General features: G+C 37.4%; 1 protein-coding gene across 1 annotated transcript in view; it reads left to right on the forward strand.

The window, feature by feature from the left end:
* The window catches only part of VIRMA (vir like m6A methyltransferase associated), a 91,258-nt gene that overhangs the window by 33,985 nt on the left and 38,905 nt on the right, over window positions 1–18,368 (forward strand). Inside the window, exons 6-13 of the mRNA XM_023518261.1 lie at window positions 740–1,880; window positions 7,769–8,260; window positions 9,458–9,612; window positions 12,573–12,655; window positions 15,712–15,805; window positions 15,936–16,480; window positions 17,013–17,248; window positions 17,707–17,959. Coding sequence (XP_023374029.1) covers window positions 740–1,880; window positions 7,769–8,260; window positions 9,458–9,612; window positions 12,573–12,655; window positions 15,712–15,805; window positions 15,936–16,480; window positions 17,013–17,248; window positions 17,707–17,959 — 2,999 coding nt within the window. The remainder of the gene's footprint in view (window positions 1–739; window positions 1,881–7,768; window positions 8,261–9,457; window positions 9,613–12,572; window positions 12,656–15,711; window positions 15,806–15,935; window positions 16,481–17,012; window positions 17,249–17,706; window positions 17,960–18,368) is intronic.

The following is an 18,368-nucleotide window of genomic DNA, read 5'->3' on the forward strand; positions in this document are numbered from 1 at the left end:
GCCTTGGCTTTTTTCTGTAATAGGGATGAGAGAGCAAGTGTCATTTCAGAACCACAGAGGCCCTTTTACAGAATACACAATGGTTGGATCATTGAGTGAGGCTTTTCTTAGTTTCTCCTATTCCCAGATTACTAAATGATCCTTTTAGATTTATTGTATTTGACCAGCAAAAAGTAGTTAAATTCAAGGTAGGCAGAATACATTTTGATACAGAAGGTGAGAGAATAAGGCTGGATTATTTAATATTTAATATAAAACATCTGGCTTATCTTGGTGAGCCCTGTAGGCCTTTATGTTTTCAATGTTAGTGTATATTATTAAGGCTAAGCAAAGGAATGTCAAAAGAAGGCTAAGCAAAGGAAAGTCAACAGTTTCTCAAGAGGACAAGCTTAATTTCTTCCCTCCTGAGGGAGGTATTTTTGTTACTTTGAGGCATTTCTAATCTTGCTTCTGTGAGAAAAAGATATCTGTTACAGAGTTTGTTATAAAGCTGAACAGATTTGGTAGCATTTGCTTAAGGAATTTGTCCATAACTATTCTATTAGGAATTATAAAATGTTAGTAATTATGATTAAGATGTTGGGGTGGAAATTGATTTTCATTGAGAAAATTATTTATTCTTAATGTTTGCCATACTATTAAATAAACTTTTTTTTAAATAAACTTTTTTGTTTAACCAGATGTTATATATTAAACAGCAATGATGTAATAATCAAATATTATTCAAACTATTTTTCAGGGGATGATGGCTATGAACAAATTTCCAGTGATGAAGATGGAATTGCAGACTTAGAACGTGAAACATTTAAGTATCCAAACTTTGATGTTGAATACACTGCTGAAGATTTAGCTTCAGTTCCTCCTATGACTTATGATCCATATGACAGGGAGCTTGTACCACTGTTATACTTCAGCTGTCCATACAAGACAACTTTTGAAATTGAAATCAGTAGAATGAAGGATCAAGGTCCAGATAAAGAAAATTCAGGGGCAATAGAAGCCTCAGTGAAATTAACTGAACTGTTAGATTTGTATCGGGAGGAAAGAGGTGCAAGATGGGTAACAGCCTTGGAGGAAATTCCAAGTTTAATAATAAAAGGATTAAGCTATTTGCAATTGAAAAACACAAAACAAGACTCCCTTGGCCAGTTAGTGGACTGGACTATGCAAGCTTTAAATTTACAAGTAGCCCTTCGCCAACCCATTGCCTTAAATGTTCGACAGCTCAAAGCTGGGACCAAATTAGTGTCCTCACTAGCAGAATGTGGTACTCAAGGAGTCACAGAATTGCTACAAGCAGGCGTGATTAGTGGATTATTTGAACTTCTATTTGCTGATCATGTATCATCTTCTCTTAAGTTAAATGCTTTTAAAGCTTTGGACAGTGTCATTAGTATGACAGAAGGAATGGAAGCTTTTTTAAGAGGCAGGCAGGGTGAAAAAAGTGGCTATCAAAAACTTCTGGAACTCATACTTTTAGATCAGACTGTAAGGGTTGTCACTGCTGGTTCGGCTATTCTCCAAAAATGCCATTTCTATGAAATCTTGTCAGAGATTAAAAGACTTGGTGATCATTTAGCAGAGAAGACATCATCTGTTCCTAACCACAGTGAACCTGATCATGACCCAGATGCTGGACTTGAGAGAACAAACCCAGAATATGAAAATGAAGTAGAAGCTTCTATGGATATGGATCTTTTGGAATCTTCAAATATAAGTGAGGGGGAAATAGAAAAGCTTATTAACCTCCTAGAAGAAGTTTTTCATTTAATGGAGACTGCACCTCATACAATGATCCAGCCCCCTGTGAAGTCTTTCCCAACGATGGCACGAATTACTGGACCTCCAGAGAGGGATGATCCATACCCTGTTCTCTTTAGGTATGATATATTTGGTTTTTGAGAAATATATTTCACAAATCACTGGAAACAATTTTATGTGCTTTCTTTTATTTTTTATCTGTTTGTAGGTAGGTAATGCATATCTATGTGAGAGTACTTGATATTTCTATATAGATATTTAATAGTGGGATTGAGAAGTATGTTATGGTAGGTGAGCCCACATCGTGTTAGTACTTAAAGCATAATTGAGAACTTAAGTGAAACATTGTAATAATTAACAATAATGCTTCTGTAAGCATGTCTATGAGCAAGAATAAATGAGGAACTGCTGAGTTGCTTCTGGGAAAGTTATACAGAGGGGCGACATGGGAAAAGAGCCTTTCTGTGTGAACTCCTTTGTTTATTTTATTTTATTTTTTTTATTATATTTGAGACAGAGTCTCACTCTATTGCCCTAGGCTAGAGTGCTGTGGTGTCAGCCTAGCTCGCAGCAGCCTCAAACTCCTGGGCTTTTTATTTTGTTTTAATTTTTGAGACTTTCTTTTTTGACATTGTGCCTGTAAATAAATTTCTAACATTAAAATGGAAAATAGCTTCCAAATATTGTGACTTGGCTGTTTGTACCCTCACTTTAACGTGAAATAAAAAAAAATAAATAAAAATTTTTAAAAATGGAAAATAGCATTCTTATTATTTTATTACTTATTTTTGTGATTAGTTTTTGCCTTAATTTGGAGCACAGTACATTATCAGGAGGTGGAGTTAGTGTCCACTCTAAAATCTGTACGTATCAATTCCTGTCTTAGCTGAAGCTATTAAACCTTGTTTTAGTTTGAATTCCCTAAAGGGATAACTTGAGTCTAAGTCTTGGGAGTTGGGTTTTTGTTTGAAAGGGTTACCTTAGGAAGCAGAAATGCATGAAGAGAGTAAAATAAGGAGAGGAGAAAAGCCAATAAAGGAACTGTTATTGAAGTTATTATTGTGGATACCTAGGGCTCATCTTAACTATTGGGACCCTCTGAGGAACTGGCTAAAATGTATTTCTTACTTACCCTTTCCTGAAAGACTCAGGGTGGGGCATTTGTCAACCAGGTCTTTTCCCCTTTGGCTGAAGGTTATGTACCAGGAAATTTAACTCTTCCATGCTTCTCAGCTGTTCTGTTTGTCATTTGAGCATGCTTTAATGGCTTTGGGGAAAACCCTGAGAAAGAAAGAGGCCCAAAGTGAATGCTTGAGACCAGATCCTGGCATCCTACACAGATTGTATAGTGGGAGGAGATCAGTGGAATCTTGTGGGGCAGTAATGTGTAAGGTATGGCCAGAGTAGGAGTGTGGGCAGGATACTTAGAAGGAATAGAAAGACAAAATGAAAACTTGGAGAGAATAATGCCATGGAAACCAAGTTTCAGGAAGTAGTGAATGGTTTGTTGTGTCAGATACATTTGAAAGGTTCAGAAGGTAAGGATGGTAAGGAAGGAAATTCATATATACAAGGAAACTGATGGCTAAAATTGTCAGTAAAATTTATGTCCGTTTTGCAGTGTTGGGTGAATATGTTCTTTTTCCCCCTAAGACTATATAAAGAATAGCTCTAGGATTTGATAAAGAGTGCTGTGCATAATAATACTAACTACTTGTGTTAAAAATTGATAGTTGTTTTTTTCTCCATATTTGGAGCAGGTAGGTTTGGATATCAGACTAGAGGAAATAACGGGCATTGAATGGATGTGGATTTTATTTTGGGGATGCAGGAAGATCTTGAATATTTTGGAGTAGCAGATTTAGTATGATCAGAGTAGTTTCTAAGATTTTGTATTGTAAGATGCGTTGCAATGGAAAAAAAATTAGTTATTAGGTAGGTAAGGTGGTCTGAGGTTTCTAGGTACTAGGTTTTAAGTACTTGGTCTAAAATAGTGACACAAGGAATGGAAAAACAAATGTGCTAATATAGAGAGAGTTTGTGAAAGAGCAATTAATTATAGTACTAGTAGATAAGAGAAAGTGAAAAGGAGCAAGAGATTTCTACCCTGGGTAACAATTGAAGCTTGTTTTATTAATAGAAACTGGTAAAATGAGGAGGGAGAAGTGAATTTTGAAAGCAGAAATAATTGCATTTTGGAAGGATTAATTTGATGGCAAGACTCCAGTGTCCTAATGTCTTGTGTCAGTGTCCATAAGATCACTAAGATTCTCTCGGAGGACTCACAAGTTTCAGCATGTAGTTACATTTCACAAAGAAAAAAGGTGTAGGACAAAATCTGGCAAAACTAGTCAGAAGCTGCCAGAGTCTTCTCAGTGGAGTCACACTGGGCCTGCCTAATTCCCCCAATGACAAGTTGTGACATGTGTGAAATATTGCCTGTTGAGGAAGTTCTTCAGAAATTTGGTGTCCCTTTTACTTTTTTATTTTATTTTTATTTATTTATTTATTTTGAGACAGTCTCGTTATGTCACCTTTAGTAGAATGCTGTGGGATCACAGCTCATAGCAACCTCAAACTCTTGCCTCAGCCTCCCAATAGCTGGGACTATAGGTGCCTGCCACAACATCTGGCTGTTTTTTTTTTTGTTGTTGCAGTTGTCAATGTTTAGCTGGCCCAGGCCGGGTTCGAACCTGCAAGCCTCAGTGCATGTGGCTGGCACCGTAACCACTGTGCTACAGGCACCGAACCTAAATTTTTATTTTAAATGACAAGCAACAACTATAAATTTTATGAGGTACAGTGTGACATTTTGATAAATGTATACATCGTGCCATACTTATGTCAAGCTAATTGGTGCCCAGGCTTTTTATTTAGGGATAGCCACATAGCTACTCGCTGTCTATAGTACCAGAATTCCAGATTTCTAGCAAAAAAGCAGATGTTCAAAACTATATTGTTGCAAAAATACTGTAGGCACAGTGAGCCATTCTTACCAGTTCAGTGTTTGGGAACTCTCCCAAAAGTCCAAGTTCCTAAATGTCAGGTGCAGGCCTCTAAGAATAAGCAGTCTGAGGCCTGCTAGGTTAACTATTTTCCAATAAGGTGGTGAAGGATGGTTTTAGAGCATAGACATTCTGGAATTTGTCTTTTGTTTGGCTTTGTAGTAAGTAGTTACTGGGGTGAAGTTTTATTATCATGAAGTAGAAGCATGAGTTTAGCAGTAACAGGATTGAAGAGGCAATTTTAACTTTTGATAAAAATAAATTCTGTTTCTTAATTCACTTATTAGTAGTATTTTGACAAGTGCTTACAGAAGCTATTATGTGACCACTCACAGTGATTAAAATTATGAAGAGAGGGAGTCAGAATTTGAATAATTTTTATCCTTTTTAGTATTCAGAAAATTACAATATTCATCCTAACTCAAAATTGACAAATTTACATTAAGTTGGTCTTCTTTTGTAGTTAAGAAATGTCTTTTTGATTTTTTTTAATTTTCGAAAAGGTACTGTTTTTTTTTTTTTTCCTTAAAATTTGGTTAAGTTTCATTTTGAAAATGTTGATTTTAGAAGAGTTTAGGGAGGCTGAAGTGAGAGGATTTCTTGAGCTCAGGAGTCTGGTCTGGGCAACATATTGAGATTCCCCCTCCCTCCCAACTCATTTTTTAAAAAAAGAAAAGGAAAAAATGTTTAAATCTGGCAGTGCCTATCGGTAAGGAAAGAAATCTATACACATAAGAAAACTAATGCCTAAAGTTGCCAATTACATTTATGTCCATTTTAGAGTGTTGGTAAGTTCATTCTTTCCCCCCTAAGATTACATATACTAAAGAATAGTTCTAGGATTTGATAAAAAGAGTGCTATGCATGGTAATATTAAGTATGCACATGTTAACCATTGATAGTTTGACAGTTTTTCCTACTAGAGATATTAATTCAGATTGACTAGAGTAATTCTGAGCATATGATATTTTTCTGTAGTAGATTTGTTCCTCAGTATCTATTTGGGATTGGTTTTAGGACCTCCTTTGGGTGCCAAAATCAGAGAATGCTCAAGTTCCTGATATAAAATGGCTCAATAATTTGCACATCTGGCTCGGCACCTGTGGCTCAAGTGGCTAAGGCGCCAGCCACATACACCTAAGGTGGCGGGTTCAAATCCAGCCCGGGCCCACCAAACAACAATGACGGCTGCAACCAAAAAATAGCCAGGCGTTGTGGCGGGTGCCACAGCTACTTGGGAGGTTGAGGCAGGAGACTCGCTTGAGCCCAGGAGTTGGAAGTTGCCGTGAGCTGTGATGTCACTGCACTCTACCCAGGGGGACAGCTTGAGGCTCTGTCTCAAAAAAAAAAAAAATGCACATCTTGTATACTTTAAATAGTCTCTAGGTTACTTATATTTAGTACAGTGTAAATGCTGTGTAAATAGTGTTATACTGTATTCTTTTTGTTTTTTTAAATTATCATTATTATTTTTTTAAGAGACAGTCTCACTTTATCGCCCTTGGTAGAGTGCCATGGCATCACACCTGGCTATTTTTTTTTGTTGTTACGGTTTGGCGGGGCTGTGTTTGAACCCGCCACCTTCGGTATATGGGGCCTACCCACTGAACCATAGGCGCTACTCTGTTTCACTGTATTGTTTAGGGAAAAAGAAAAAAGTCTGTATGTGTTCAATACATATAGGGTGCCTTCTTTGTTTGAGACAGTCTTAACTACAGGCACCCGGCATAACGCCTGGCTTTTTTTTTTTTTTTTTTTTTTAATGGCAGTTGTCATTTTTGTTTAGCTGGCCCTGACTGGGTTTAAACCTTCCACCCTCAGTGCGTGTGGCTGGCGCCATAACCACTGTGTTACAGGCACTGAGCCAGGTCAGATAGATTTTTAAAAATATTTTTAGTCCACAGTTGGTTTGAATCCACAAACACTATACACTATAGTATAGTATATACACTGTATTTTTTCTAAATACACTAATTCATATGGGTAGAGTAGGACCAGGGTGAAAAAGAAGCATTTGATAAGTGGCTTGGAAAAAAGACCCAGAATTTGGCTCGGCGCCTATAGCTCAACCGGCTAAGGCGCCAGCCACATACACCTAAGGTGGCGGGTTCGAATCCCCAGCCCGGACCCGCCAAAACAACGACGGCTGCAACCAAAAAATTGCCGGGCGTTGTGGCGGGCGCCTGTGGTCCCAGCTACTTGGGAGGCTGAGGCAAGAGACTCGCTTGAGCCCAGGAGTTGGAGGTTGCTGTGAGCTGTAATGCCACGGCACTCTACCCAGGGGGACAGCTTGAGACTCTGTCTCAAAAAAAAAAAAAAAGAAAAAAGACCCAGAATTTAAAGTCAGGGCTAACTCTGGAAAGAGAAAACTTGTCAACTTTTGTTGAACATCTGTTGTCTACTAGCTAGGACAGAGCCTCATAGAACTTTCACTTTTATTTTGTCTAGTGGAAAAAAGACTCGCTACTCACATTGTGTTTTCAGTTAAAGCAATATATTACTGAGGATAAGGATTATGGCCATTAAATAGTTTTACTGGAGGAAGGGCATGGTGACTCACTTCTATAATTCTATCACTCTCAGAGACCAAGGTGGGTGGATTGTTTGAGCTCAGGAGTTTCAGAGCAGCCTGAGCCAGAGGGAGACCTGTCTCTAAAAAAATAGGCATTATGGTGGGTGCTGATTGTCCCAGCTACTTGGGAGGCTGAGGCAAGAGGATCTTGAGGTTGCTGTGAGCAATGATGCCATAGCACTCTACTGAGAGTAACCAAGTGACACTCTGTTTTGTTTTGTTTTTTGGTGGTTTTTGGCCGGGGCTCAGTTTGAACCTGCCACCTCTGGGGTATGGGGCCAGCACCCTACTCCTTTGAGCCACAGGAGCCACCCAACACTCTATCTTAAAAAAAAAAAAAAAAGTTTTAGTGGTTTCCAGTATAGTGAATATTGAAAAAATGAAGAATGCTTTGCACTGACTTGACATATATTCATTAACTTGTCCACAGATATCTTCACAGTCATCACTTCTTGGAGTTGGTTACCTTGCTTCTGTCAATTCCTATAACAAGTGCCCACCCTGGTGTGCTGCAAGCCACAAAAGATGTTTTGAAGTTTCTTGCACAGTCACAAAAGGGTCTTCTGTTTTTTATGTCGGAATATGAAGCAACAAATTTGTTGATACGAGCTCTGTGTCATCTTTATGATCAAGATGAAGAAGAAGGTCTTCCATCTGATGGTGTTATTGATGATGCTTTTGCCTTATGGCTACAGGACTCAACACAGACGTTGCAGTGTATTACAGAACTATTCAGCCATTTTCAGCGTTGTACAGCCAGTGAAGAAACTGACCATTCAGATCTCTTGGGAACCCTTCACAATCTTTATCTGATTACTTTTAATCCTGTGGGAAGATCAGCTGTTGGCCATGTTTTTAGTCTGGAGAAAAATCTCCAAAGTCTTATTACTCTAATGGAGTACTATTCCAAAGAAGCCTTAGGGTAATTTTCTACTTACTCCTTAAATTTCCTATTGTGTTAGAAAACTAGATCACTAATATGCTAGTTTCTTAAAAGAAGGTGTTGCTTTGAGAGGAGAAAAAAAAATTATTTTTGATATAATACATAACTTGTTAATTAAGGATTAGAATGACAGTAATTTCTAACATATAAGATGTACCTGTAAAGCAGTGAAATGGACCTTTTAGCAGCAGTTTTCAGTTTCCCTGTGATGCTAGCAAAGATTCCAACTGTGGTATTCTTGCTGTTTTGTTGCAGAGGGGAATTTTAAGACAGGAATATATATACCTTAAGAGTAGTGAGAAGGCTGAGGCAGGTGGATTGCTTGAACTTAGGAGTTTGAGACTAGCCTGAGCAAGAGCAAGACCCTGTCGGTACTAAAAAAAGAAAAACTATTGGGGTGGGGCGTGATACAGGCACCTGAGGACATTTATCCAGCCCGCCAGATGTTTTTGCCCCTGCTGCCTGTCCTGTTTAGCAGCCGACTCTTTCCAGGGCCTGCAGTCCAGCCCTCCAATGGTCTGAGGGACAGTGAACTGGCCCCCTGTTTAAAAAGTTTGAGAACCCCTGACTAGAGTATCACTGAGCCCAAGAGTTTGACCTTGTTGTGAACTATGACACCAGGGCACTCTACCCAGAGTGACAGAATGAGACAGTGTTTCAGAAAAAAAGAGAGTAGTGAAGAGAGTTGCTATCTTCTAGTTTTGCCTTGAAAGCCATTCAGGTACTCTGGTTTCTGAATTGCTTTGACTAGTTAGGAGGAATTGAGAATGGTAATAGTTACGAAGAATGTGTGTGGAGGGCAGAGATTTTATGTATGAAAAGAGAGACTTGGCCTCTTCCTGGCTCATGTCACACTGAATAGTGATATCCAGATAGTTTTCTTCACAATGGGGACTTGGTATAACTTCTTGAGTGACAGATCATTTGCAGGGGGGTGCCTATGAAAGGCAAGTAATAGTGGCTTCTGTGCCTAGCTGTATCATAAAAGTTCTGTAGTGGAAGATAGAATATTGAAGGCAAATGATCACACTTGCTCCTATTTATCCAGATTTGGAAATATTTTAAAGGAGACTAACAAAGTATACTTGCTAATATTTCATTGTTCTTCTTATTTCTTAACTAACTTTGGAATTTAACTTTCCACACTCAAATCTTACAAACCTTATTTTGTTTCAGTGATTCCAAATCTAAGAAGTCAGTAGCTTATAATTATGCATGCATACTTATTTTGGTGGTGGTTCAGTCTTCCAGTGATGTTCAAATGCTAGAACAACATGCACCATCTCTCTTGAAGCTTTGTAAAGCAGATGAAAATAATGCTAAATTGCAAGGTATGGTACTCAAGTTATTTTAAGCATTTGTAACGTGAAGGAAAAAGCCTTTGAATATCTGTAATTAGTGCTTCATCATGTCTTAGTAATATATCTAGTAATATTCTTATTTTTAACTTCCTGAAATTACCTTTTATGAATATAATTTATAAAACTAAAGGTTTATAAAGCATCTTAGTATATAAACAAAAAAGTTCAAAAGTACCCTTTTCTGGAAAGTCATGAAAATTGTATATTAGTTGAAGTTTCTGATCAAAATGCAAGAGTAGTTTTAATAGTTTCAAGACAAACTCAAAACTTCATTTTTGGCTCGGTGCCTGTGGCTCAAGTAGCTAAGGCTCCAGGCACATACACCTAGGGTGGCTGGTTCAGATCCAGCCCAGGCCTGCCAAACAACGACAGCTGCAACCAAAAAATAGCCGGGTGTTGTGGTGGGCGCCTGTGGTCCCAGCTGCTTGGGAGGCTGAGGCAGGAGACATGCTTGAGCCCAGGAGTTGGAGGTTGCTGTGACCTATGATGCCACAGCATTCTACCCAGGGTGACAGCTTGAGGCTCTGTCTCAAAAAAAAAAAAACAAAAAAAAACACCTTCATTTTTGGGTACAGTTTTACCTCTGTATTTTGCTGTCGCTATATTTCTAAGTATAACAGAGTTTGAAGTATAATTTACAAATCTGTTGTGGAGTAACACATGTTTGCATTTCTCAAAAGTAAAGAATAAATTTGAACCATTATCTTTTTAATATATAAATGTGTATTGAATGAAGTTTATGGCAAACCCTTGTGTGGGCAGTCTTGAAAAGTTTAAGGTATTTAATCACAGTTTTTTAATTATTTTATTTTGGCTTCTGGCTTTCTAGCTTTATCAAGTAGAAAATTTACTAATATTGAGTAAATATTGTAACAATGCTTTACAATAGCATGTGGCCTCTTTTTTTCATTTTAATCCTAAGCTTTACCTGTTACATCTCCAGTAAAAGTTAGGTAGTAAACTCAACTTCCCATCCTGAGAATAGATTTTTTTCCCTTAAGTATGCATTGAGGGTACACACTACCTTCAAAGTATTTTTTTTTTTTTTTTTTTTGAGACAGGAGCCTCAAGCTGTCCCCCTGGGTAGAGTGCTATGGCATCACAGCTCACAGCAACCTCCAACTCCTGGGCGCAAGCGAGTCTCCTGCCTCATCCTCCCAAGTAGCTGGGACCACAGGCTCCCGCCACAATGCCCGGCTATTTTTTGGTTGCAGCTGTCATTGTTGTTTGGCAGGCCTGGGTTGGATTTGAACCCGCCACCTTGGGGTGTATGTGGCTGGTGCTTTAGCCACTTGAGCCACAGGTGCTGAGCCCAAAAGTATTGTTAATGCTTTACTACTTCTTTCTAGGTGATAGGCACATTGCTATTTTTTTTTTTGAGACAGAGTGTCACTTTGTTGTCCTTGGTAGAGTGCTTTGACGTCATAGCTCACAGCAACCTCAAATTCAAGGGCTTAAGTGATTCTTTTGCCTCAGCCTTATAAGCAGCTGGGACTACAGGTGCATACCACAACCCTCACCTATTTTCTATTTTAGAGACGAGGTCTTGCTGTGGCTCAGGCTAGTCTCAAACCTGTGAGCTTAGGCGACAGTCCATCTGCCTTGGCCTCTCAAAATGCTAGGATTACAGGTGTGAGCTACTGCACCTGGCCCGTTGCTATTTGTTTTAATATTATTGTTAATATTGTTTATCTATGCTATGTATTCTGTATATATGAAAGAGTTAATTTAAAAGTATATAGAAAAAATACTCAAATGTTCACAGCTGTTATACTCACAGGGGAGTGTAGAAGCAAGGGGAGACATGATTACTGTTTTTCATTTCCTTTACTCTTCCCTATGAAGTGTCTGTAATAAAAAGTTTGCCGTTGGCCGGACCTGGTGGCTTATGCCTGTAATAGTAGCACTTTAGGAAGCTGAGGCAGGTGGATTGCCTGAGCTCACAAATTCAAGACCAACCTGAGCAAGAGTGAGACCCTGCCACTAAAAATAACCAGGCCTTGTGGTGGGTGCCAGTAGTCCCAGCTACTTAGGAGACTGAGGCATGAGAGTCAATTGCTTGAACCTAGGAGTTTGAGGTTGCTGTGAAGTATGACTCCATGGCACTCTAGGACAACAAAGTAAGACTCTGTCTCAAAAGAAAAAAAGTTTGCTGTTACTCTGTGGACATGATAGAAATTACTTTTAGGCTTGGCGCCTGTGGCTCAACCGGCTAAGGCGCCAGCCACGTACACCTAAGGTGGCGGGTTCGAATCCCCAGCCTGGACCCGCCAAACAACGACGGCTGCAACCAAAAAATGGCCAGGCGTTGTGGCGGGTGCCTGTGGTCCCAGCTACTTGGGAGGCGGAGGCAGGAGTTGGAGGTTGCTGTGAGCTGTAATGCCACGGCACTCTACCCAGGGGGACAGCTTGAGGCTCTGTCTCAAAAAAAAAAAAAAAAAAAGAAAGAAAAAAAGAAATTACTTTTAATTTTATAAAGGCAAATTAGGAAATCAAAAATTAAAAATTTACATTAAGGGAAAAGGCAGTCAGCAAGATGTCTCCCTGTAGGCGTGATTCCATTAGAAATGAATACATTTTGTTTATACTTTTGGTGGGGTGGAGGGTGAGGCAGTGGCAAAATAGATAAATAAACCCTATGTTATGTTGGTTTGTTAGCTGTCTCCTAAATCTGTTTTTAATGTTGTAAATTGATTATTGAAAAAAATTCATTTGAATTAAATGGACTATTTAAGCATTTAAATATAGTAGGGCTATTTCATTTGGAAACTTGTTTAAAGAGTTAGACATAAGTTCATTGCTGTATGAAATTTACGTTGCTGAAATCAGTATGAATCTGATAACATTTTTCTTTGAAAAAAATCCTTTACTTTCTTTGTCATAAAAACTTTTATTTTAAAATCTTATTAATTATTCTTTTTATTTTTAAGAACTTGGCAAGTGGCTTGAACCTCTGAAAAATCTTAGATTTGAAATTAACTGCATCCCAAACTTAATTGAATATGTTAAACAGGTAGGTAAAACTTAAAAAGTGCTTTTGATTTTTATGAAACTGTGTGGTAGTATATTGTGATATTGCATTAAATCACCTGTTTAGGCAATTCAGAAGTTATTAAATGTCCTTGATTAATTTATTGGACATTGTAGATACAGAATGGTATATGGATGTAGATAGATGTGTAATGTGTATGCATTAACATACATCCATTACCAGGTTCTGTCCTATATTTTTCCTTTGATAGGGTTAATATCGCTACCATCTGGGTGATGTTTATAAAAATGTTTTAAAGTTAAATGCTGTCATGAGTGGCACCTGTAGCACAGTGGTTATGGCACCAACCACATGCACTGAGGATGGAGGATTCGAACCTGGCCCAGGCCAGCTAAACATCAATGACAACTGCAACTGAAAAATAGCCAGGCATTGTGGTGGGTGTCTATAGTCCCAGCTACTTGGGAGGCTGAGGTAAGAGAATCGCATAAGCCGAAGAATTTGGTTGCTGGGAGCTGTGATGCCATAGCACTCTACCGAGGGCAACATAGTAAGACACTGTCTCAAAAAATAAATAAATAAATAAATAAAATAAATGATGTCATAATGTAACATAATTTTTCAGTTAGGCTTTAATTGGTGGAAAAGAATTTCAGTCAAAATATTTAGGTGAAAATTGTTAGGGCCATTTCCAGATAATTGCAGTGGGAGCTTGTTCTCTATGTTGTTAATTTGTGTGGTCATACCTGCAGTTGAAATAATTTATAAAAGTTGAAATTCATGAAATCCATAAAACTCAATAGTAGAAAATATTCATATACAGTTCAAGTAATTTATAATGAAAAAAATCACTGCATTGTTAGTTTTGGAATTTGGTCTTTCTTTCTTTCTTTCTTTCTTTTTTTTGAGACAAGGGTCTCATTCTGTTGACAGTCTAGAGTGCCGTGATGTCTGTCTACCTCACAATAACCTCAAATTCCTGTGTTCAAGTGAGCCTTCTTCCTCAGCCTTTGGAGTAGGTGGGACTACAGACACCTCCCACAATGCCTGGCTAATTTTTCTGTTTTTAGTAGAGATATAGTATTTCTCTTGCTCAAGCTGATCTCTTATCTCCTGAGCTCAAACAGTCCTTCTGCCTTGGCCTCCCAGAGTGCTAGGATGAGCTCATAGTTTGCTCATTAGTGGATGCAATGTGTAACATAAGAAGAAGGGCTAAAGGCACTCATGCATATATAAAATGTTTTGTGCTAGAGCTGGACAAAATGGACCTTTTTCTTTCATTTAGTAGGTGAAATCTTTGTGCTTGTGTGTATGTGTGACAAAGAGTGTATGAGAGAGAGTGAGAGAGAGCAGGAGATGTATAAACATCTTGGTCTTAGAATTGCAGTGTGTGTTACTAAAGTAATTATGTACATTGTTTAATCTGTTGCTATTCTGACACAACAGTATTGTTTCAGCTTACTCTGTTTCAGATTTTTCTTTACTAATTTCCGTGCCCTTGTCTTTTATTCCATCTCTCCTATGAGTACTTCTACTTCCTGTGGTTTCATCATGTTCTTCTGTGTTCTTACCCTGAGTCTTAGATGACATCTAGAACTTTTCACTATATTTTCTTTTATTTAGCAGAAGTACAATTAATATCCTGTAAAGTTAGATGGTCATGTATTCTGGGTTCTTGTGCATGGTTGAGTGAGTATTAACAAGATGCTCAATAAATAATCAGATGACTTAAAGTCTTTAACCAGTAAGAAATTTAGTTGTAGAAAATTGAATAATATGCTGTGCTTGAAAGAGTTTTAATTTTAATGTAAATCTTTATCTCACTAATTGTGATTATTATAAGTGGTTCTCATCCTCAGATGGCCTATAAACAGTTGATCCAAGACTGAAACTTCATTCTTTGGCTTCCTGCTGCTTTATGTGATTTGTGGAATTGCAAGGAAAATATTAAAGGAAAAGATAATCTAAAGTGGGAAATATATGAGAGAAAATAATTTTATTTATTAGTTTTTTATACACTGAGGCTTAGAAGTTGGAATAGTAATTTTTTTTTTGTTTTGATTTTTTTTGAAGACAGGGTCTCACTGTGTTACCCAGGCTGGAGTGCAGTAGCCAGATGATAGCTCACTATAACTTTCAACTTCTGGGCTCAGTGATCCTCCTACCTCAGTCTCTCTAATAACTGGACTACTGGCACATGCCACCTCACCTAGCTAATTTCTAAAACTTTTTGAAGAGGTAGGGTCTGGCTGTGTTGCCCAGATTGGTCTGTAACTCCTGGACTCCAGGGATCCTCCTGCTTTAGCTTGCCAGGATTATAAGTATGAACCATCTGGCCCAGCCAGAAGTTGGACTAGTAACATTCTTTAATGTTATTTCTTACAAGTTTTTAACCTATCTATCTATAATGCTGGTCTGTGAAAGCTATAAAAATTTAAACATAACTGTTTGTTGCCAGAAAACATAGCGTAGACAGGTGCTAAAGACATAGGTAATGTATTTTTTTCCTCTAAATAATTTCCCAGCTGGTTATAATAACTAGAGTCCTTTGCTTTTTTTTTTTTTTAAAATGTATGTTATGTAATCCAAAAATATTCTTTGTTGCTTCCTCAGATTTGAAAGAGGTTTAGTACCCACAGGGCTTTTTAAATATGGAGTCATTGCTTCATTGTGGGGAAGGAAAATGTATAAAAAGGGTATATAGAAAGAAGCCATTTTAAACTCTTAATATAGAGATTCTCATACATTTCCGTTTGTTGCTTGTGTTTTAGTCAGTACTTTTTAATGTACTTATATTACAATTGTTCTTTTTATTTACATAATATATAGTACAACATTAAGTACATATATGCCAAATAATAGTACATATAATGCAATCTCTGCCAAAGATTAAGTAATCTTGATAACCTTTCTTAGCTCTAAGGATTTTTTCATGTTTTAAATTTGCTTAACAAATATGAAATATTGTACGTACTTAATCAGAAGCTCTGATTTTTGACTAATGCCTTGTCTGGATTTTTCTGTTTATCTGATGGGTACCAAGAAATAAAACTTATTGTTCATTTTTATTTTTAAAGAATATTGATAACTTGATGACCCCAGAAGGAGTTGGCCTTACCACTGCCTTACGTGTTCTCTGTAATGTGGCATGCCCACCACCTCCTGTTGAAGGTAGCGTGGCTACTCTACCTTTAAAAACTGCTGTTCTTTAAGCCTAGTATAAATATCATTTATTAACTGTTCAAAATTCTTAACCATTATTAACATGTAAGTAATTAGTATTTTCTTCTCTTACATAAAGGTCAGCAGAAAGATCTGAAATGGAATCTTGCTGTTATTCAGCTTTTTTCCGCTGAAGGAATGGACACCTTTATTCGAGTTCTGCAAAAATTGAACAGTATTCTGACTCAGCCTTGGAGGCTCCATGTCAACATGGGGACTACCCTTCACAGAGTTACTACTATTTCAATGGCTCGCTGCACACTCACTCTTCTTAAAACTATGTTAACGGAACTCCTGAGAGGTGGATCCTTTGAGTTTAAGGACATCCGTGTTCCTTCAGCACTTGTTACTTTACATATGCTCCTGTGCTCTATCCCCCTCTCAGGTCGTTTGGATAGTGATGAACAGAAAATTCAGAATGACATCATTGATATTTTACTGACTTTTACACAAGGAGTTAATGAAAAACTCACAATTTCAGAAGAGACTCTGGCCAATAATACTTGGTCTTTAATGTTAAAAGAAGTTCTTTCTTCAATCTTGAAGGTTCCTGAAGGATTTTTTTCTGGACTCATACTTCTTTCAGAGCTGCTGCCTCTTCCATTGCCCATGCAAACAACTCAGGTATCACTTCCATATAACATGCATCTTATAAATGACTGCAGTAACACTTTTTAAAAAGCCAGTGATTTTGTTAAAAAACAAAAACAAACCCTCATCTCCTTCCCCCCAAAAAGACATAAAATAACTGGATGAGGGAGAGATAAAACTGAAGCAAGTTGGTCACTGAGGAAATATGAGGGTAATATTTTACTTAAATTTTTGTTAAAGTGAGTTTTATTATGCTGTTATGTATAATTGTATTTACATTTTCCTGTTATTTTAAATCCCCTTTCCTCCCTTTATCATGTGTTAGAATTTGTCAATAACTAGGTTACTTCACCAATGGACTCTACTCAACTGACTGCTAACCTGAGAACGATAAGATCTTTTAGACTCATTGAATTCAAGCAAATGTTTAATTGTATAATAGAAAATTAAATGTTTTAAGCATGCAGTAAAGATGTTCTTTTCATAACAGTTCTTCCTGAACAGTTTTTGTGAGTATAAATAAATATAAAAATCTACGTACACACACATTATACTTTTTTAACAGGTTATTGAGCCACATGATATATCAGTGGCACTCAACACCCGAAAATTGTGGAGCATGCACCTTCATGTTCAAGCAAAGTTGCTCCAAGAAATAGTTCGCTCTTTCTCTGGCACAACCTGCCAGCCCATTCAACATATGTTACGGCGTATTTGTGTTCAATTGTGTGACCTTGCCTCACCAACTGCACTTCTGATTATGAGAACTGTGTTGGATTTGATTGTAGAAGACTTGCAAAGGTATTTTCATTTTGCATTAAAAATTTTTCCTCAAGTTATTTTTGACACATACTTTTTTATTCATTTACAATTTGGAAAACTAAGGTTTGGAATGACCAGTGCTACATATACATGTAAACATACACACATACATAAATATGCACATATATGTATATATGAAGATTATTTTTAATTAGAAAGTTTTAGATTTCACTGTTTCATGCACAAGATACCTTGAAGGTCTTGCTTTTGGGTTTTTGGAAGGTGAATTATAAAGAAGCATTCTGATTTAAGAAAAAACCTGACTTTATAAAAATTTTCAGTAATTGTAAGATGCCAGAGAAGTTCTCATTATGTTTAAGATGTGAAATGCTTTATACAAAATTTGTGTGAGCTGATAGGTATTGAAAAATAAATATAAGATAAGCAATGTCTTAAAATCAAGAACTAGTTTACTAAATATGTTGATTTTATTTCAGCACTTCAGAAGATAAAGAAAAACAATACACTAGCCAAACCACCAGGTTGCTTGCTCTTCTTGATGCTCTGGCTTCACACAAAGCTTGTAAATTAGCTATTTTGCATCTAATTAATGGAACTATTAAAGGTGATGAAAAATATGCAGAGATATTCCAGGATCTTTTAGCTTTGGTGCGGTCTCCTGGAGACAGTGTCATTCGCCAACAGTGTGTTGAATATATCACATCCATTTTGCAGTCCCTCTGTGATCAGGTAATTATAGTTATTTTATACAGTCTATGTGTGTGTTTAACCACCTCTTGATGTAAATCAGAGGTTCTCAACCTGTGGGGCGCAACCCACAGCCACAGGAACTGTACTAAAGGTCTGTGGCATTAGGAAGGTTGAAAACCACTAATGTAAATCTTGGTTGTGAGTGAAGACCTCTCCCCTGTTTTATTATGCCTGGTGTCGTTCAGGGAGATAAACTCGACAAGTGAACCAACAGTAAATTGTTCAGTGCTTCATAGCTTTCCTTGGTGTTTAGCATTATATACTTCCTGGGTTTCTCTGAAGAACTTTTTCCTTTCCTTTATAAGATCACAGTCTTGGATAATTACCTTATGAGCTACTATTTCTTTTTTTTTTTTTTTTTTTTGAGACAGAGCCTCAAGCTGCCCCC

Source organism: Otolemur garnettii, unplaced genomic scaffold, assembly GCF_000181295.1.
Source record: "Otolemur garnettii isolate 467f Iridium unplaced genomic scaffold, OtoGar3 scaffold00004, whole genome shotgun sequence".
NCBI classification, from domain to species: Eukaryota; Metazoa; Chordata; class Mammalia; order Primates; family Galagidae; genus Otolemur; species Otolemur garnettii.